Source organism: Tupaia chinensis, unplaced genomic scaffold (genome assembly GCF_000334495.1).
Source record: "Tupaia chinensis unplaced genomic scaffold, TupChi_1.0 Scaffold000459_1, whole genome shotgun sequence".
Classification (NCBI taxonomy): Eukaryota; Metazoa; Chordata; class Mammalia; order Scandentia; family Tupaiidae; genus Tupaia; species Tupaia belangeri.
The window spans coordinates 1,854,528-1,876,025 of NW_006159968.1; the positions used below are offsets into that span (position 1 = coordinate 1,854,528).

A 21,498-nucleotide genomic window follows, 5' to 3' on the forward strand; every position below is an offset into this window, starting at 1 on the left:
TACAGTGGGAGCAAGAGGAAGAGCTCATTCTTCTCGTCACCACCATACTTTGAAGACTAGCTAGGCAGTGGCAGCGTGTTGACACCCAACAAGCAGGAGTTCCACCACCACCCGGAACCTTGGGAAAGAAAGGGTCCCTGGTCCCTGGGGAACCTCCAGTCTTCCAGAATCCAGGAGAAGTATACAGAGACTAGGACTCCCACCTTCTCTCTCCACGTCATGACCAAAGGAGCCCCTCCCTGGTGCCTGATCAGTGCTGTGACATCATAAGATGTCACATCGTGACGTGATGGGCCACTCTCCAGAGGGCCCAGCATGCACATGTGTGCACAGCGCATGTGTAGGAAGGAAATAGACCGTCTCCCCAGACAGTGCACCGGGATCAGCTGCAACAATGGCTCCACTCCACAGTCGCTGGAGGGAGGTAATGTTTGAGAAACTCTGAGAGGCAGACTGACCAAAAGTGGGCCTTGGCAGAGAATCTGGGTTCGGAGACTGATCCCTGAATGGAACTTGTTTTACCAAGCCATAGAAACGTCTGCCTTGCATCTCCTCTTTCCAGGGGAACTCTGTGACACTAAATGTTAGCCTGAAGGACCTAGCTCCAGGTCGAGAGATGCCGTTGACATCCTTGGGCATCAAAGCCACGTGTTCAGAAGTAAGATGGCTTTCTTGATTCTGACCGGGGCAAGGCACCCAGGAGAGGGAGAATGCTGGTGGGGGAGCGAAAGGGGGCTGGAACTGCATGCACTCTCGTCATGTCCCCAGCCACAGCTTTGTAGTGCAGAGAAAGCTTCTCTGGCTAGCTGGGCTCCTGCCTGTACGAACGCATCAATTATTCATTCATAATTGCCTGAAGGGGCACTGTGTGAAGTCCTGGGTACTGTCTTAGATCAAAAGAAAAAAAAAAAAAAAAGACCCCAGAAGAAGGGCTCACAGTGTAGACAGAGAGAAAAGTGTATAAATGAATAACATGAAAGTGAAGTGCACGAGGAGAAACCAAGTCCTGCTGTAGGATGGGGTTGGGAGCAGACGAGGGTGATCAAGAGCTTGAGTTCAGCTGATCTCAGGAGAGTGTAAGGGCTGGCTGGATTGAACAAAGGAGCATGGTGGGATTTCTTTAAAAAAAAGAAATTGGTACGTTCTAAAGAATTCACTCATCCCATGTTTATTCTTAGAAAGGTCTGGCATCCACATGAATAAAAATGCTGAGCTCCAGGAAAGATGGGAGCCCAATCGGTGTATTGCTGTCAGACAAAATTTTAAGAGATGAGAGAGAAAACACGGTGGATAGCCAGAGAAGGAAGTGTTTACTCCCTGGCGCCTGTCTGGATCCTGCTAGGAAGTGAGGGGGCTGCAGATGAATCCATGACTCATCTTTCCCTGTTTCCAAGGCATTCTGGGGAGGACAGGACACGCAAGGGTGTCTCACACTGCCAGGGAGGCCTGTCTGCTCACCACAAGAGTCCTGGGGACCTGAGCCTGTCGGGCTAGCTCATCTGTGCTCCTGTGTCTATGTGTTCTTGTGATGTTCTGTACCATCAGAGCCAGCATATTTACATAAGGATACCCTCATGGTCGCCTCAAAAATCCCAAAAGGCTGTTCAGAAGGGGCCAGCCAAAGTAGGAGCAATGAATGTAACACTGTGGATATGGACTTCCACTTTAAGGCAGGGGCCCTCATCTGCAAACATCTGTACAGTGTCTTCTGTCTGGTTTTCCGTTGTGATGAATGTGATTGGAACGTTTAGGGGCACTCAAAGGGAATTCTTAGTGGGAAGCATTACACTTTGCTGAATCATGTATTTATTCCTGATTAAATAAACTTAATAAATATTTAACTACTGAAATGTGGGGAGAGCTTCCAGGTTTACAGGGGCGGTCAGTTCATTCAAAAGGTTTTTTTGAGTTTTCAAATAAACGTGCACCAGGAGAGAGAGTGGCAAAGAACACCAATGGGGGCCCAGCGTTGGTTAGCAGCCTGGCTCCTTGTTAATGTGCAGAACACCAGCTGGTGTGGGTTTTGAGAGTGTCTTATGAAACTTGAAGGTGAATGCAAGGGATTGAGAGAGAGAGAACAAGTTCTTAGTAGTTGTTAGGACAATTCTCCTTCTTTTCACCTATGATCCCTGAGTGATTTATTCCTTCAAGAATTTCATTCTACAAATGCTTTTTGGACAACTATTAAACAGAGATTGCCCTAGGTGAAGAACAGATCAGAGACTTCACAGAGCTTGATGTGTAAATAAACAAGACACTTTCCAACGATGATGAGGGCTACTCAGAAAAATGGCAGGCTCCAGAGCAGCAGCCTGTCAAGTGGGAGTCCCGTAGCTGGACGTTTAGGAAAGACTATTGAGTGGAGGGCTACATATTGAGACCTGAAAGATGAGCAGCAGACAGCCAAATAATGCTCTCAGAAGAATATTGGAGGTAGGAGAAAAAGCAAGAGCAGCTGCACGTGGAAGGAATGACAAGAAGGTCAGGGTGGCTGGGCAGAGAGAGCTTGACCCTCAAAAGGGAAGCAATCAAGTTCTGCTAGGCCCATGGAGGAGAGGAAGGGTCTGGGAGGTTCCCACTGGGAGGACCACCTAGGGGAGTTATATCCTCTCCTTTATATGCTTAGAAGGTCCCTCTGGCTGGCCTCTGTGGGGAAGATGAACTTTTAACATGCCAGCAATGTATTGTCCACACATCACATCACATACGTAAAATGAAATGGCACAGAGTTTGCAAATAAAAGAATAAAAAATATGCAAAAATGAACAAAAGGAAAACTGTATATTTCATTTTAAGAAATAATGGAATTTTTCTTTTATTTTTGGAGAGGATTTTTGCTATAGGGCATGTGCACTTGCCAGAAAGACAGAGAAAGACAAAGAGACAGAAAGCAAGAAGTCACCCCCCGGGGGGATGGCCACACCACAATTCCTTCTCTTCCATTCTCCTCTCAGAATCTTGGGCACTCATGCACACATGCCCAGTGTGAGTTTAAGCCACCAGATCCAGGACTCAAATTGCAGTTGACTACACGGGAGTTCAGCGACATAGCCATTACACCAACTGCTGATCCCAAGAAATAATGGAATTTAAGATGAAAATAAATGCAGAAGGGCAAAGAGAGACAATACATTAAAAAGATGTCATGATTGCAACCGGTGTTAATTGAATGGTAGAGCCTCAACATATTTTATGGAAACAGATAAGTCAATCATTTTATTTAGAGATTTTCATATACAACTCTCAGAAACTGATAGACTAACAAAAGAATAGATTAATAAATAGGTAGATAAGTAGATTTTGATAAAATTATGTAACTTGTCTTAAAAAAAAACAAATGGAGGTTCCACGTAGTCACAGAGGAGGTCCAGTAAATTTCCAAGAGTCAGCATCTTTCAATTAATGCTATGTGATACACGTGGAATAAAACTGAAAGTCAATGCAAAAGGATGAATAAAAATCCCATGGATCTAAGATCTAAAAAGAAAAACAAACCCATGAGTTAAAAGAAAATAATGCAAGAAATTATAAAATATTTAGAAATAAATGACATATTACTGCTTTAAAAAGGGTCTGGTTGGCCCCATAGCATAGTGGTTAAACACTATGCATTGGGAGTCATTTCCCACATGGCAGCCCATGGCTTGATCTCAAACCCAGTGACTTGAAAAACATGCTAGGTACATATAAATTCATGCTCCAAATCAGAAAGAGATGAAGAAATAGAGGAAAAGGACTGCAGTACATCCCGTTGGGAAGTGTCTCTCTCCCTCTCCCTACCCACTCCCTGTCACTCTGGCAAGTGCATATGTCCTCTGGCAATTACAATGTTTTTTTTTTTTTTTTTCTGGGGCAAACTTCTAAGGAAGTTTCCAGGAAGGTAATTTATTATTTTAAATACATTAATTAGGAAACAGAGTGAAAAGTATGAGTCAGCTTTCAACCAAGGAACTAAAGAAATAACTGATATTCAAGAAAACAAAGGGAGACCAGCAGATGACATAATGGTTATGTCGTTGGACTCCCACGTAGTTGACCATAGTCGAGTCCTGGACCTGGAGGTTTAAACTCATGCTAGGTGTATGTACACGTGTGCCCAAAATCCCAAGAGGAGGATGAGAATGGAGGAGAAGGGATTGTGGTGTGGCCATCTCCTGGGGGGGGGGAGGATTTCTCTTTTTTTGTCTCTCTTTCTGCAAGCACACACGCCCTATGGCAAAAATCTCTCTAAAAAAATAAAGAAAAAGAAAAAAAAGAAAATAGGAAGAGGGCTCACTGTAAAGCTCAGTGGTTAAGCACTGTGCTTGGGAGTAGAACCCACATGGTTGACTGTGGCTTGAAAAACATGCTAGCCATGTGGGTATGTACCCAAAATCCTGATGGGAAAAAGAAAGTAAGGAAAGGGATTGTGGTATGACCGTACCCTACTGGGGATTTTTTGGTTATCTTTGGTTTTTGTTTTTACTCTATCTCTCTGGTGAGTGAATACACTCTCTGGCAATAAAAAGAACATAAAATAAGAGAGCAAAAGATGTAAAGGAAGACATCAATGAAACAGTTTTAAAACATAGCCATAGAGAAGATTTTGAAGAGCAAAATACTGTATAAACAATAAGATTAATACAATAGATAAAAACATGAACAAGCATGACTGAGAAAGACCAAAATAAAAGAACAAAAGCAAATCAAATGCAGCTCTGTTGGTAACTATACTTACAGGGAGTGTTCCCATTCCTGCAAAAGCCCTGAGACAACAAGATGGTCTTCTCCCCTTCTATCCCCTCCCTGCTGTCTGGAATTCCTGGCAGCCAGATCCCACCCTATAGATGAAGATAAGTCCCTACGGGAAGACAGAGAAACACCTAGGAAAAAGGTTCCTGAGTGATCAGGACACACCTGGACTGCTCACCTGGTGAAATATTATGAGAATGAGAAACAAAAATAAGAAGCTTGCTGCTATCGTGTTGGTCTCATTGTTACAAACTCTGAGCATTTGACTCCAACTGGTACAAAAATAAACCTGTTATTATTTGCAGATAATAAAGTAATTTCATAGAAAATCTAAGAGACCTAACAAGCACAGCATTAGAAGAGGTGAGAGAGGTCAGCAAATTGCTTATTCAACCTACCCTCCCGTGCCAGTATTTACGAACTGGAAAATACAACAGGAAATAAGACAGCACTCGCAAGGTCCACCAAACTACAGCATGTGTAGGAGGCTGCTTCACAACGGCCTTCCAAAACTTCTATGTACAAATGCTCACTCTACAAAAAGACCAAAGGAGGTGGAAATGCTATGTTCATGGTTCTGGTGTTAACCTGATTCATGGCTGCCAAGCTGAACATCATTACAGCAACAACAAAAAAAAAGTAGTTTTTTTTTTTTTTTCCCTGAAATGAATTAATAAATTATATGAAAACTGCACACAAATTCTCAGCAGTAATATCAGGAAAAAAACTCAATGTATTCCAAAACACATAGTAAGAATCGAAGCCTACGAGCAGCTAGACCGATCTTGACTAAGACACGCATGGGGAGGATGCCCACTATGAGATACTCAAAATAAGAGGAAACAGTGATGCGGGCTATAAGCATCAGTTTAAAGGAACCCAACTTCGTCTCAGGTGCCCTTTCTGAACCAGGTGCTGTTCTCAGTGCTGAGAAAGTACTAAAAATACCAAACTCATGTAAGTTTTCAAGTATCAAGTTGTAGTAGAATTGGAATAAGAGAGGTTAAAGAAGTAGCAAGCATATAAAATAAGGCAGAAGTCCCTCAAATTGCTAAATAGAAGTCTCTTCACTCAGGTGAGATTGTTTCTATTTTGAGAGATGGGAAAAGGCTTGGAGACCACTTTTCAGCTGAGCTCTGAAGGATGGAAGGACACTTCCTGGTAGGTGCTGAACATGCTGATCACAGAGCCAAGATGGAAAGGCCAGAGGAGGGGGATCAGCAGTTAGCATAATGGCTATGTCACTGGACTCCCATGTAGTCGACTGCGGTTTGAGTCCCGGACCCAGTGGCTTAAACTCACGTCGGACACGTGTGTGTGCGTGCCCAAAATCCCAAGAGGAGAATGAAGAAGGGATTGTGGCGTGGCCATCCCCCCTGGGGGGTGATTTCTCGCTTTCTATCTCTCTGTCTGGCGAGCGCACGCGCCCTATAGCAAAAACCTCACCAAAATAAGGCCAGAGGGGGGATTAGCAGATGGCATAATGGTTATATCACTGGACTCCCATATAGTCGACCACAGTTTGAGTCCCAGACCCAAAGGCTTAAAACTCATGCTGGGCACATGTGTGTGCCCAAAATCCTGAGAGAAGAATGGAGAAGAAGGGATTGCAGCATAGCCATCCCTCCAGAGGGTGATTTCTCGCTTTCTGTTTGTTTCTCTCTGTCTCTCTGGTGAGCATGCTCCCTATAAAAAAAAAAAAAAAAAAAAAAAAAAAAAAAACCACCCCGTAAAAAAAAAAAAAAAAAAAAAAAAAAAATCCTCTCTAACAAGCAAACAAACAAAAAGGCCAGAGGAAGGGGTGGCATTTCCTAGGAATCATGGGAGGCAGCGAGCCTCGAGTGCAGGATTCAAGTAGGAACAGAGCAAGAAATGGAACAGGATACCCCATATTTGTGTTGGAAAAAGCAATGTTGTACACTGTAAAGGTATATAATGATTAAATGTAAATTTTAAACATTAATACCTTAAATAAAAAGAAAAAGGACAGGAGTTTGTAACTTGGAGGCCAGCTTGCACCAAGAAATGTAGAATAGCAACAATGTCACAGGGCAGGTGAGGGAAGTCTTTTCTGGGTCCTGTGAATCAAGCACAGGGGACGTTGGGCAGAGGCAGAGGCAAAGGAGTTGGAGTTCTTGGGCAGAGGAGTCAAGGGCAGAGGAGCTGGAGTTCTTGAATTCCTAAGGTGAGCAGGACACTTTGCAACACGAATGTCTTCACAACTTTTTTTAAACCTTGGGAGATAGAATGAATCAAATGAATGAATAAGTAAAATAAAAATCAAATCCGTATTTTATTTTAATTTGACAGAAAGAGACACAGAGAGAAATAGAAGGAAAGTGAGAAAGCAAGCCACCAGGTCTGGGACTCGAACTGTGGTTGACCATGTAGGAGTGTCCAGCACCGTAACCACCTGCTGCTCCCAGATTTGATTTTATAGACAAAGAATGCAAGGTGAAGGATTTTGTCCACATCTAGGGCTGTAATACAGGCTGCTGTAGTTTGAATATGTCTCCCTAAAATTCACGTGTTGAATCACTGTAACAGACTGAAGAGGGTGAAAGCATGATCCAGTTATGGTGTTGAAAAGCGAGACTTTCGGAAGGCTATCAGGATTAAGGTCATCAGGGTGAGGCCCATATGATGGACTCGGGTGGGTTTACAAGGAGAGAGACACATAGACCTCACCTGGGATGTATCCCTCCTGCCCTCCGCCTTATCATATGCAGCCAGAAGACCACCAAGAGGCGGCCCCTAGACCTTCAACTTCCAGACCATGAGCTAAGTAAATTCTACTCTCTTAAATTACCCAGATTTGGGTAGTTTCTGTTATTAGCAATAGAATAAACTGGAACACAGGTGTATCTAAGTCTAGGCTCAAGTTCCTTCTATTATACCTTGAGACCCCAAGAAAGTCCTAAAATTCCTGGAGAAGCAGCTTCCTAGAATGATAAAACACAGGATTCAACTTCAGGTCCCTGGCTCTAATGCAGCTCCTTTACTGTGTTTTCCTGGGCATCTCTTTGAACCTCTCAAAGCCTCTAGATTGGAATAAAACATGGCAATCAATCATGAGGAACCTATGTGATAAGACATTGAAAGTGCTTTTTAGCTCCAAATGTGCTAAACAAAATTAATTATCATTAAGTCATATTAATTATCATAGGAATTTCTTTCTACCAATCTCTCATCAGTTCTGCCCCCAAGATTTGGAAAGAAACTTGAGATTTTATCCAAGAATAAAGTGCCAACTCACATTCATTCCCCAAACATCTGTTGGTAAAGAACACATTTCAGAAGTGCTAATATGTTGAAGTATTGTAGTCCTCTCGACTCCAAATAATTTCACATGCATCCCACAGACTGCTGGGAGCAGTTGTAGAAGCTGCTTCCAAATGACTAAAACAGACGGAGGGTTTATTTTTAAATGCACTGCCATTTGTTAAAACAGATTAGTTTTTGAAATTCCCTAAACACCTAAACCCTCAAAAAGAAAAATCTGCCTTCTGGGTTTATTAGAAGGTATTTTTGGTGTCTTCTGGGTCCTAGCAAATGTCTGATTTATGAAAGGGCCCTGGAGATACCCCTCCAGGATCAGTCGAAATCTGGAAAATCTATTTTCAATACCAGGAATTAAAAGGTATTTGTGCTCAAACTTCCTGCCACTAAGATGGCCCTACTCCAGAAGACAGATTGAAGAAAACTGGAATCAAAGGATAGAAGAAAGGATAAAGAAAGGGGTGGGAGAGAGGGAGCTGAACTAACCTGTGAGTCTTTGCACTCCCAGAATAACACCTGGACCCATCCTAAATCTTCAGTTCATTCAGCCCAGTGTCAATTACTGAGTGCCTACTTACTATAGACAATGCTGTGCAGGCTGCTCAGGACCCCAGGGAGAGCAAGGCACGCACATCCAATAATCCACTGTGTTTACAGTCTTACAAGGGAGGCAGACTAGGCACTGAGGGAAATCTCCATACCAGAGAAGGAGAGGCAGAACAAGCCATGTTAAGGGGCTCCAGATCTAGGTTGCAATGTTTGGAAGGCTTAGGGAAGGCAAAGAGGAGGATGGGATAAAATTGCTCCATGCAAAAGAAGCAGCCTGTACAAAGCAGAATAGAACATGGACTCGGGAACATTCATTAGAAAGCTCCTGTGGCTGAAGAGAGAGATGGAGGGGCAGGGGGCAGCATTTCTGTTGGGAATAGTGGCAATGCTGATCTAGCATCAATTATTTCCAAACAGTGAGACTTCTACTCTTCATATAATCAAAGACTTGGATCTCAGGGAGGCTTAGCAAGGCTAGGGTGCTGTTACATGGTCTTAGAATTGCTAACAGGTCAAGGAGGGATTAGGACTATGGTTTTGGTCTCCACAGTTCTCTATTTTCTCTTAACTTGGCTTACTCTGTAGTCTCCTAATTTCTTTCTTTGCCTTCAGTGTTGCCTTAAGTCCATCCTATACCCAGCTTTAAGAGAAATATTCCTATAAGTCAGCTCTGTGCAAGTTTCCCACCTGCTTAAAAAAATCATGGTACATCAATGTTCACAGCGTCATTTACAAGAGCCCAAGAGTAGCAAGAACTCAAATGTCCATCAATAGGTGAGTGGAGAGGCTGGCTCTGTGGTACACCAGTAATGTGCTGCTCAAGAGAAGGTCCCAGAGACCAGCAGTTAGCGTAATGGCTATGTTGCTGGACTCCCATGTAGTTGACCGCGGTTTGCATCCCGGACCCACGGGCTTAAAACTCATGCCGTACACGTGTGCATGTGTGCCCAAGATCCCGAGAGGAGAACGGAAGAAAAGGGATTGCAGTGTGGCCATCCCCCCTGGGGTGTGATTTCTCACCTTCTGTCTCTCTGTCTCTCTCTGTCTGTCTGGTGAGCACACGTACCCTATAGCAAAAACCTATAAAAAAAAAAAAGAGAGAGAGAGAGAGAGAGAAGGTCCCACCAGGCAAAGGAATATGAATCCCTAGCCCAGTCAGCCTGAAACACACCAGGCATGTGAATAAGGGAACTAAAATACGAGCAGACCCTATGGAGGTTGTTCATCCCACCCCTCTTCCTCCCTCTCTCATATATGCATGCACACACTCGATCATGAGTAAAGAAAAAAATGAAATAGATGAGTAATGTCCTATTCTATGTTTGCATCGCTAACAGAGACACCTGAGACTGGGTGATTTATAGAGAAATGAGCTTATCAATTCACAATTCTGGCAGCTGGAAAGTCCAAAGGCATAAATCTGGCATCAGGTAAGTCTACAGCCTGGCTTAATGGAGCAGAGAGGATGGCAGGTGCATGGAAAGAGAGATACATGGCTGTAGGCTGCTCTGTCTTTTTTTTTTTTTTATAGCAATCAGCTCTTGAGAACTAGAAGTTATTGGGACCATCAAGGCATTAATCTATTCATGAGACTGTCATCTTCATGATGCAATCACCACGATCCAATCACCACTCACCAGGTATTACCACCTCTCAACATCAAATTTCAAACCATCATCCAAACCATAACAAGTAGATAAGCTAATGCGGAATACAATTCAGCCTTAAAAGTGAGTGGAATCCAGACAAGTGTATGACAGAGATGAACCTTGAAGTCCTTAAGTTAGTGAAATAAGTCACATGATTCCATGAGGTATGTAGAACAGGCAAATTCACAGAGAGACAGTGGCATAGAGGTTACTGGGGACCCAGGGGAGTCACGGGAGCCAATGGGAAGTTATTGTTGCTTGATTATAGAGTTTCTGTTCAGAAAAATGAAAAATGTCATGGCTAGTGACAATAATTTCACAACACTGGCAATGTACTTAATGCTACTGGATTGGATGCTTAAGATCATTAAATGAAATGAACCAGAAAACAAGTAAGAAAACAAATAAGTGAACAGAATCTTTCAATGATTCTTCCTGTACTCAGGGTAAAACCCAAGCCATGGAGGGAAGTCAAGCTTCCCTGGGTCTACACCCCACTACTCACAGGACTCTGTTCTCCAAACTGTCCTGGTTGCCAGGACTCTGACTTTAAATGCCTACACAGCCATCAGCATTCAGCTCAGACAGTCCCTCTCTAGGGAAGAAATTCTCCACACTCTCCTTCCCCTGTGCTTGGCTGAGGACCTCTCTTTGAGAGACCTTAAGATACTCTTTTAACATCTTTAAGTGTTTGTACTCACACCCCAGTAACTACGAGATTCCTGAGAACTGGGACATATGTTACTCATGATAGAATTCCAGTATTTAGCCCAGCATACTTAAGACAAATTGGGTGCTCAGCAAAATTAGCCACTAATCAATGACAAAACAATGGTCATCAGGGCTTATGCTTATGACCAACCAGGTTCTTTTATTCCAATATAATTATCGTCATCAGAAACATTATTGCACCATCATCACTGTCATCATCATCACCATCATCATTGTCACTGTCATTACCCAGGCACTTTAGACCATCCAGTAGAGTCATGAGTAATAAGTTTAAATAACGAAACCCTAATGAGGTACTTCCAGAAAACAGACACTTAGCCATTTACAATTGTTAATGCTTTATAAATGAGTGGAAAGTAGTCGAGAAGCCCTGGAATGAAATGTACATGGAAAGATGATCACATCCAAGATTCATACTGAGGACAAAGTCTAAGAGAAACCCAAACAACTGCTGCTTCTTTTTTTTTTTTTTTTTATAGCAATCAGCTCTTGAGAACTAGAAGTTATTGGGACCATCAAGGCATTAATCTATTCATGAGACTGTCATCTTCATGATGCAATCACCACGATCCAATCACCACTCACCAGGTATTACCACCTCTCAACATCAAATTTCAAACCATCATCCAAACCATAACAAGTAGATAAGCTAATGCGGAATACAATTCAGCCTTAAAAGTGAGTGGAATCCAGACAAGTGTATGACAGAGATGAACCTTGAAGTCCTTAAGTTAGTGAAATAAGTCACATGATTCCATGAGGTATGTAGAACAGGCAAATTCACAGAGAGACAGTGGCATAGAGGTTACTGGGGACCCAGGGGAGTCACGGGAGCCAATGGGAAGTTATTGTTGCTTGATTATAGAGTTTCTGTTCAGAAAAATGAAAAATGTCATGGCTAGTGACAATAATTTCACAACACTGGCAATGTACTTAATGCTACTGGATTGGATGCTTAAGATCATTAAATGAAATGAACCAGAAAACAAGTAAGAAAACAAATAAGTGAACAGAATCTTTCAATGATTCTTCCTGTACTCAGGGTAAAACCCAAGCCATGGAGGGAAGTCAAGCTTCCCTGGGTCTACACCCCACTACTCACAGGACTCTGTTCTCCAAACTGTCCTGGTTGCCAGGACTCTGACTTTAAATGCCTACACAGCCATCAGCATTCAGCTCAGACAGTCCCTCTCTAGGGAAGAAATTCTCCACACTCTCCTTCCCCTGTGCTTGGCTGAGGACCTCTCTTTGAGAGACCTTAAGATACTCTTTTAACATCTTTAAGTGTTTGTACTCACACCCCAGTAACTACGAGATTCCTGAGAACTGGGACATATGTTACTCATGATAGAATTCCAGTATTTAGCCCAGCATACTTAAGACAAATTGGGTGCTCAGCAAAATTAGCCACTAATCAATGACAAAACAATGGTCATCAGGGCTTATGCTTATGACCAACCAGGTTCTTTTATTCCAATATAATTATCGTCATCAGAAACATTATTGCACCATCATCACTGTCATCATCATCACCATCATCATTGTCACTGTCATTACCCAGGCACTTTAGACCATCCAGTAGAGTCATGAGTAATAAGTTTAAATAACGAAACCCTAATGAGGTACTTCCAGAAAACAGACACTTAGCCATTTACAATTGTTAATGCTTTATAAATGAGTGGAAAGTAGTCGAGAAGCCCTGGAATGAAATGTACATGGAAAGATGATCACATCCAAGATTCATACTGAGGACAAAGTCTAAGAGAAACCCAAACAACTGAAGCCAACTGGCCCTAAGAGGCTGCTCCTCTGCCAGTACCTGCAGCAAGGCAAAATGCAGACGCACATCTACTCACCATCAGCACAGCCCTCTGGAAGAGTCTGGAGTCAGTGGCCTTGGTCACGAGAAGGTGGATGCTGGCCACATCGGCCCCACCACGGTGTGCTGCCAGAGACACGCGCCGAGGGTCCCCGCCAAATGCTCCAATGTGAGTCTGCACCCAGGTCAGAGCTGCCCCCTGGTCCAGCAGTCCCCAGTTGCCACTGACCTCTCTGGACCCTTTGGGAGGAAAGAAAGCCTTTTACCCTCTGATTTTTCAACCTTAGATTTAACAGTCATGGTGCTGTCTATGCCAGGCATATGGCTCCTCCAGGGGACCTGGATTCTTGTCCCCATAGGTTTGGACTATGGGTTCCAAACACAGTGAAGGGCAGGGCTGGCAGGTGGCATGATAGTTAAGGGTGCTGAACTCCCACATGGCTGACTGTAGTTTGAGTCCTGGACCTGGCAGCTTTCTCTCTCTCTCTCTCTCTCCCTCTCTGATCAAATGAACATAAGTGAATGAATAAATAAAGTTAAAAAAAAAAACACAGTGAGGGTCAATGAGAGCACAAGCTTTGGAATCAGATACACTGGACCTGAACTCTGGTTTCACCTTGGCTAACTAGGAGACCTTGGTCATGTCCACTCTGAATCCCAGTTTTCCCATCTTAGAGGAGGGCAATTTCTAGGGCAGCCACTAAGACTAGAGGCAATGCACGTCCAGTTCTACCACCTACCACACCCCATCTAATGGGCAGGAGATGGACTCCCTGCCCACCTCTGTGACCCCACTGCAGGTGGCTCTTCTGATGACAGCCAGGCCAGGATGGGGCTCTGGATCTCATCCCTTCCCATCATGTCATCTTCTATGGCCTTTAATAACATGCAAATGATTTGATTTCTCTTTCCTTTTTATAGAATTTAATAAATATTTGTTAAAAGGCCAGCTCTTTTTTTTTTCTTACTGAAATGATTCAAACACACATGAAAGCACAGCAAAATTATGCTTTTCATTCCTTTTTGGGAGGCTACATGTCTACACCCTCCTGGTTGTCTTGTGAGCTTTTCATTCCTTTTTGGGAGGCTACATGTCTACACTCTCCTGGTTGTCTTGTGAATTCAATGAATCCTCCTAACCATTCTGCTCCATTAGCCTGTTCTCCTTCATGGGACCTCAATACCCCAGACTTCATGTGGTCTCACCTGAGGTTCGCACGCTCCTTTTCTGACTTTGTTCTAGGAAACCTCACCAATTCTAGTTCCCTTACCACCCGCACACTGATGACTCCTGGAGCATGTCAGCAGCCAGACCATTCCTCAGCTCCAAACCCCTCATATCTCTCCAGGAGGTATCACTTCATGATTAACGGGATTCTTATTTCAGTATCAAGTGAGACTCCACATTCCCAAATAGAAGAAGCCAGGAAAAGGCTTACACCCTGATTGCCCAACCTAGTCTTTACAAGCTGAAGAGAACACCAGCTCAGAGCATATCATTCAGAACTCAGAATGATTGCTCCAGCTGGAGAGGCTTAGAATTTCTTTAAATGCCTTTCATGTTTTGTCTGGTAAAGCCGTGGGAATGACACAGTCCCCACTGCAGACTGCTCTGGATTGTGTGTAGCTTCCATTTGTTAGGATGAATGTGTTCATTTGCTTCTAGGTCTCAGCAAGCCCAGGAAAGCTAGGGCACCAACTGAATAGGACCAAGTCCTGCAAACCTGGAAAGTGACACCCATGGTCTGCATTGCCAGGGACCAGGGGACAGGGATTGTCCCTGACTCTCACTTCCCAAGGGCCAATACTGACATTCTTGGGTCTACACACTTCTAGGAGGTCAGAGGTAAGGGGCATTTAGGAATCCACTCCTCAAACAAGTGCAGATTAGACTTCTCCTGGTGCCTAGCCTTATGTTAGGTCACATAAGGGTAACAGATCAGATATCAGCCTGAGCTAGCAGCCTGAGGACCACACAGAAGGCAGCTAACAGGCCATCATAGTCTGAGGTCTTCGGGTCCCACCCTTCTTTTCCTGGTGATTAAAGTGACTCTTTTTTAAAAAAAAATTTTTTTGATAGGTTTTTGGTTTTTTTTTTCTGCTATAGGGCACATGCGCTTGCCAGAAAGAGAGACAGAAAATGAGAAATCACCCCCCAAGGGAGGATGGCCATGTCGCAATCCCTTCTCTTCCATTCACCTCTTGGTATCTTGGGCACATACACACATGTGCCCAGCATGAGTTCAAGACACCGGGTCTGGGACTCAAACCGCAGTTGACTACGTCAAAGTCCAGTGACTGGTCCCAAGAAAGTGACTCTTTTTTTTTTGGAGAGGTTTTTGCTATAGGGTGCGTGCGCTCGCCAGCCAGACAGAGAGAGACTTAGAGACAGAAAGCAAGAAATTACCCCCCGAGGGGGGATGGCCACGCCGCAATCCCTTCTCCTCCATTCTCCTCTCGGGATCTTGGGCACGCACGCACACGTGCCCGGTGTGAGTTTTAAGCCACCGGGTCCAGGACGCGAACCGTGGTCAACTACGTGGTAGTCCAGCGACATAGCCATTACACTAACTGCTGGTCCCAAGAAAGTGACTCTTAAGAGCAAAGTTTGTTTTGATCCAAGAAGTGAATCTGAGATCAAGTTGGGACTCAAGTTCCAGTTCACAGCCAGAACTCTTTGTCTTAGCACTCAACCCAATTCGACAAGCCTCTGCTGAAAATTCTATGATGTGGAGCTTGTCTCATGGCCTACTGGCAAAGGGAACGGGATCCCATATGGCCAATCACACTGCAAATCCCAGCTGCAGTGACTTGAAGAACACATCATGTGTGTATGCTGAAAATCTCAACAGGATGAAGAAACGGAGAAGAGATTATTAATGACCATACTCATTAAATAGGTGTTTCTCCTCTCTGCCTTTGTCTTTCTTTGCAAAGTGCATGTGTCCTTTGGCAATTAACAAAACAAGAAAATTCTGGGGCCAGAAGATAGCATAATGGCTATATCGCTGGACTCCCATATAGTCGACCACGGTTCGAGTCCTGGACCCAGTGGTTTAAACTCACGCCAGGCGCATGTGCGTGTGTACCCAAGATCCTGAGAGGAGAATGGAGGAGAAGGGACTGTAGAGTGGCCATCCCCCTGGAGGGTGATTTCTCACCTTCTGTCTCTCTGTCTCTCTCTGTCTTTCTGGAGAGCACACAAGCCCTATAGGAAAAACCTCTCAAAAAAAAAAAAAAAAGAAAGAAAGAAAAGAAAAAGAAAATTCTATGATGTGATGGTGATGTGCATTAATAAATTCAAGGGCCCTACTTATGGAAATTTCTCTGTTTGAAAAGCCTTCTCAATTCACTCACTCCTGTGCATCAAGTCTGACCCTCTTCCCAGCCTTCCAGATTCTCTGAGATGTAGTCTCAGCGTGTCTAACCAGACTGGGTGCTCGCTTTGCCCAGAGACTGTGCATCCTGCCCTTGTTCAAGCCCTGCAGTCTGTATGAGGCAGAATCCCAGTTCTCCTGACCCTCAGGGTCCTTCCACGTCCCCCATGACCCTCAGGCCACACGCAGGCTGTGCCCCTGCTGCTGTGCAGGGCTGCTGGCAGGATATTAGAAAGCATTCTCTCAGTTTGCCAGGTGACCACAGCCCAGCAGGGAGACCAACGTGATGAAGATAGCACTGCTCTCCAGCCCCTGTGTCTGCCCTGACCTGTCCCCAGAATCCCCCCCGCCTTCTGATCCTGATCACCCTGCAGACACTCAGTTGTTTCCTGCATCATCTGATGGGCTCTCTTACTCATTTGACTTTCAGTGACTTGAAAAGTGCCTCTTAGCAGGTCCTGGGCTCACAGTGGGTTCTCAACAGACACCCGTACGAAGCAGCGTGGCGAGGTGCTGGCTGCGATACAGCTCTACCACCGCCTGGACGTGTGGGACTCTGGACAAGTTACTTAACCTTTGGGTGCTTTGATTTCCCCATCGGTAAGCTGGGGATAGTAACACCACCAGCTGCACTTAGTGGCTCTGATGACGGAATTGATAATTGCAAAGGAAACAGAACTGTGCCTGGCATAAGGCACATGGACTTTTCCCTCTTAAATAAGAGGCTTCGGCTCCAACACCTTTTCATCAGCGTCCTTAGCAGGGCCTCTTTGTCTCCAGTAGCAGACACAGTGCCTGCGGCGGGTGCTCGCTTGGGCTGGAAACTGCCTGCTCTGGTTAGAGGGGACAGAAGACCCTCCCTAAAGGCCTCCAAGTGCCTCAGGGACAATGAGGTCATGGCAACGTGCGGTTGCTGTTGGCAGCCTGGCCTTCTGTCTAGGCCAAAGCACACTTCCTCTGACCTCACGCCCTGCGAGGGCCCACGGCCCATTATCCATTATCCACCCTCTCATTCTCTGTTCCTGTATGCTGCTGCCCCAGTTCCCCTCACTGCATTGCTTTGCCAGACAGAAGAAACTTGTCAGGCACTGGGTGCCCCTGGGGCTGTCCCACCCGCCAGATCCAGGCTCAGGGGACGGGCCTCCTGTGCCCACCAACTGCCCATTTCAACAGGAACCAAGGTCCCCTTTTACTGTGGCACTTGGCTCGTCCTTTCCCAGCTGAGAGCACGGTTTGTCTAGTTAGCAAAGTGGCACGAGCTTCTGTTTTCATCTTTCTCTTTTGAAAAGTACCTCTGGAGTCTGGGACTCCCAGGGACCGTGACTGTCTGGGGCACAGAGCTGCACTCACTTACCACCTGAGGCGGTGTGCCCAGTGCAACTGCTCGGCCCGCCTCTTAGTGGCAGGGGCGGCGATTTGCAGGCCGCTTTGCAGCAGCTGGGCAGATGACGGGCTGGGAAATGACACAGCTCAGTCCTGAAAGAGCCCCTGTCAGGGCCAACAGGTGGTGTGGCGGTTCAGGCACTGGACTATCATGGTTGATTGTGGTTCAAGTTCCTCAGCCTGTCTAAGCAGACTGGGCACCCAGCCCTGTCTGCACAGGGACTATGCATGACCATCCGCTCTGGGAGGTAATTTCTCTTCCCCTCTCTCTGTCTCTCTCCAGTGAGCATACCTGCCCTATGGCAAAAACCTAAAAAAAAAAAAAAGTTAAAAAAGTAAAGGACCCCTGGGTAGGGAAGAAAGGAGGACTAACACGTGTGAGCACTGCTGGGGCCAGCAAGGCCCTGGTGCCTGTCTTTCGCACACTTCATCCAATAAGCTACCCGCGAGTTTATATCCTTCCGTGGACAGGTGGGAGCCTGTGATGAGACCTGGGAAAGGAACTGCACAGCCTCTGGCCCGCAGAGCCACAGAACAGTTCTCAGGCCCCGTCCTGCTCCATTGCAGGGCCTGTGCTTCTGCAGGAGCCCAGGGCTCCAAACAGCCCAGTTTTCTCCACACCTGTGCTCTGACCTACAGTTTCAACTCTTTAAAAAGAGTGGAATGAATAGTGGGGTACAGGGGAGTCCTAGGGCAGTAGGACTATTCTGTAGGATGCCGTAACGCTGGCTGCTGACACCAAGCATTTGACAAAACCAGTGGAGCATACGACACGAAGGTGAGCCTAATGTAAGCTATGGATGTTAGTGAATGACGATGTATCGCTGTTAGTTCAATCGTCAGGTGTGTCACACTAAGCATGGTGTTATTAATGGGACAGACAGAGGACAGGGAACAGGAGCTGTATGTGAACTCTATATGTCCTGCTAAATTTTTGTGTAAACTTAAAACTGCTCTAAATAAAATCTTTTTAATTTTTTAAAATTTTTTACTTTTTTTTTTTTTAAATGGAAGAAGATATCATGGCTGTGTCACAGATGCAGGGGTCATTCCCTGAGGCCGGCATCTCTTCCTTTCCTCTTCTACATATGTCTCTTCAGGTGGGGAGCACCTGTTTCCTGCCATGCCATCCCTCTGCGCTTCTCTGCCCACCATCACTGTCTCTGTGCCTGTTTCTTGACTGGGGTGATGAGGGTCTTTGAGCCCCTCTCTGGTCTGAACTGCAGGGAGTCACAATGTACAAGACCCCAAAGTTCAGGAAGGCGAGACGTGCTCGGAGGTGCAGTGAAGAAAGCAGGGAGAAGTGCCCATGGCTGAATGAGCAGCAGAGCGCGAGCCTGCCCAGACCGGAGAGGAGTGAGAGCCAGGCATCTGCAGAGCTCAGAGGGAGCAGAGTAGAATACAGGGCGTCTCCTTGGGGGCAACGAGACTGACGGAGTTCACTGCCCAGTACTCCATGTGGCGCTGTGGGAATGGGGTTCCTCGGCCTCTCGGAGCCCATCGCTCTCTGAACCGACCCCAGGACACAGCAGCATGGAGCTGCAGAGAGAGCCAGATGTGGAAATCCACGCCAAGGGCGGGAAAGGGCGACTTTTCCGCTCTCTTCCTTCTCTCTTGATGATAGGTTTTCCTTTGAGCAAAATGAACAGGCAGTGTAGGTGTCAGTCTGGAATGGGAGGGGATGGGTGTTCTGGAAGCTTCCATTGCCTCCCCACAAGCCATCCCTGCCAGCTGCCAAAATGAGTTTGCCTCTCCAGAATGAATTCTCAACAAGATCAGGCTCTGTGAAATCAGTCCCCCACCCCCTCAGGGACAGGCGACATATGGAAACTCGCTCCTTCTGTCTCTAAGTGCTCTGAGCCAAAATGTCTGCCGTGTCTGAGAAGATCCGCACGAGAACACGGCTCGACGGGATGAGGCCTGGATTTCACCTCCTTTTCACAGAAAGGAGCTACCGACTCAAGAAACGTCAGGCTCACGTTTGTAGGCAGGAAAGAAAACCCAGGAGAGAGTTCTCCTTCCTTAAAGAAGACAGTAAAGCTGCATGTGAATAATTCTTTGCACACTCTCAAAGCGTCCATAATCCCCAGGTATCATGTTTAGTTCTCAGCTCATGAATAAGAATGGAGATGACTTTCGTCTTAATGCTGAGAACACTGGGATCTGAAAAGCTCAAAGGAAGGCCCAGGGTCTCTGACAGAGCAGGCCAGAGAAGCTGCACATGGCGTGGGTTCCCACTGACACTGCTCCCCTAAAGGAGATCCGACATCTGCTTCTCTCCCATCGCCCACACGGGCATCTGGCTCCACTCACTGCCCCTTCTGTGGGCCTGGAATCTCATTTGTTGTCCAGGCCTGGACTCTTTTCCATGGCACTTAAGGCCTCGCATTTGCAGTGCATCCAGCCCTCATTGCTCAGCACCCTGGGTCTCTGCTCACAGTGGGTGCCTGCCCCACTGACACATTCCAGCCCAGTCCAGTTTTCCGGACCCTTTGCCTTCCAGGTGTGCACCCATTCCTCCCTAGAACACATTCCAGGTCTTAAAGAAGATACTTGGAAGACAGAAAGGAAGCTCAGTCCCCATCCTCGAGGACTTGCAAAGCCATTACAGTCTCTAAGGCCCTTTTATATGTATTATTTCTCGAGCCGCACAGTAATTTTCAAAGTGTCTTAGTCTGTTATTGTGCTTGAAACAGTTTCACATGCACACAGATTGAGAATCCCTCATCTGAAACGTCTGGGAGCAAAAGTACTTTGGATTTTAGGCTGGTTTGAATTTGGAATATACACATGTATGTAACGAGATCTCTTAGGGAGGGGACCCAAGTCTAGGTACACCACATACAACAGCCTGAAGGGGATGTTATAAGGGGTCTCATATTACAGCCTGCTGACTCTGAGCCCACCACACCAGGCCAGGTATGAAATTTCCACTTAGGTCATGTGGCATTCAAAAAGCTTTGGATTTTGAAACATTTGAGATTTAGATTTTCAAATTAGGGATGCTTGACCTGTGGTAAGTGCTTAGTAAATGGCAACTATTATTCTCATTGATGGGTGTCAACATCCTTGGAGGGCCCGCCCCGTGGACATGTAAAATGTTCTGTAGGCCTAACCAGGCTGGAGGGCGGGTGGGGACAGTAAGGTAATGGGGCTTTGAGAGCAAAGGCAAGCAAATGGCAAGCTTCAGCTAGGGGGTCAGCAGTACACCAACACCCACAACTCACCAGAACTCAGGAAGCCGAAGACGCCCACGCGGTAGCTGGCAGTGACCACAATGAGGTTGCCAATAGCCGCCAGGAAGGAGCCGTCGATGGCTAGCTGTCCTTCCCGTCCCCCAGCCTCCATGGAGTTGTGGAAGAACACCAGTACCGATGCATTTGGGGCCTGTGGGGATTGGAGAAGTGGGGGGCTCATTTTCACCGAGGAGAGCCTACTGAGGGCACCTTCCCATGCAAGTAACAGAATTCTGAGCCCACACACAGCCCCTCCTACCAACTCTGCCCCGCAGACTATTCATACCCCATTTGTACCCCGCACAGTGGGCTAAAGCGTGGCCCCCAATTCCCATGCTGAAGTCCTAACCCCAGTACCTCCAGTTGTGACCGTATGTGGAGGAGGCACTGCAGAGGGAATTGCAGTGAAATGGGGGTACGTGAATGGCCCTAATTCAGCATGACCTAAGTCCTTATGAAAAGAGGACGCCTGGACCCAGAGTGTGTAAAAGAGAAGCCTGGGAAGACACAGAGGAGAGACGGTCACAAGGAGGAAGCCCCAGCAGCACCCATCTGCTCACGCCTCAGGCTTGGACTTCTGCCTCTAGAACTGTGTGAATATAAGCTTCTGCTGTCCAAGCCACTGGGTCTGTGGAACTTTGTCACAGCCGCCTGAGCAAGCTGTTGAACCCCATTTACAGATACAGATCTTGAGGGTGACAAAAAGTGACGGCCCTTTGCCCACACTACAGAGGGAGCAGGAA

General features: G+C 45.9%; 1 protein-coding gene across 1 annotated transcript in view; it reads right to left on the minus strand.

Annotated features, from left to right (window-relative positions):
- The window catches only part of TG (thyroglobulin), a 262,258-nt gene that overhangs the window by 103,588 nt on the left and 137,172 nt on the right, over positions 1-21,498 (minus strand). The window contains exons 41-42 of the mRNA XM_006155527.1: positions 20,747-20,906; positions 12,797-12,999 (exon numbers count right to left, since the gene is read on the minus strand). Coding sequence (XP_006155589.1) covers positions 12,797-12,999; positions 20,747-20,906 — 363 coding nt within the window. The remainder of the gene's footprint in view (positions 1-12,796; positions 13,000-20,746; positions 20,907-21,498) is intronic.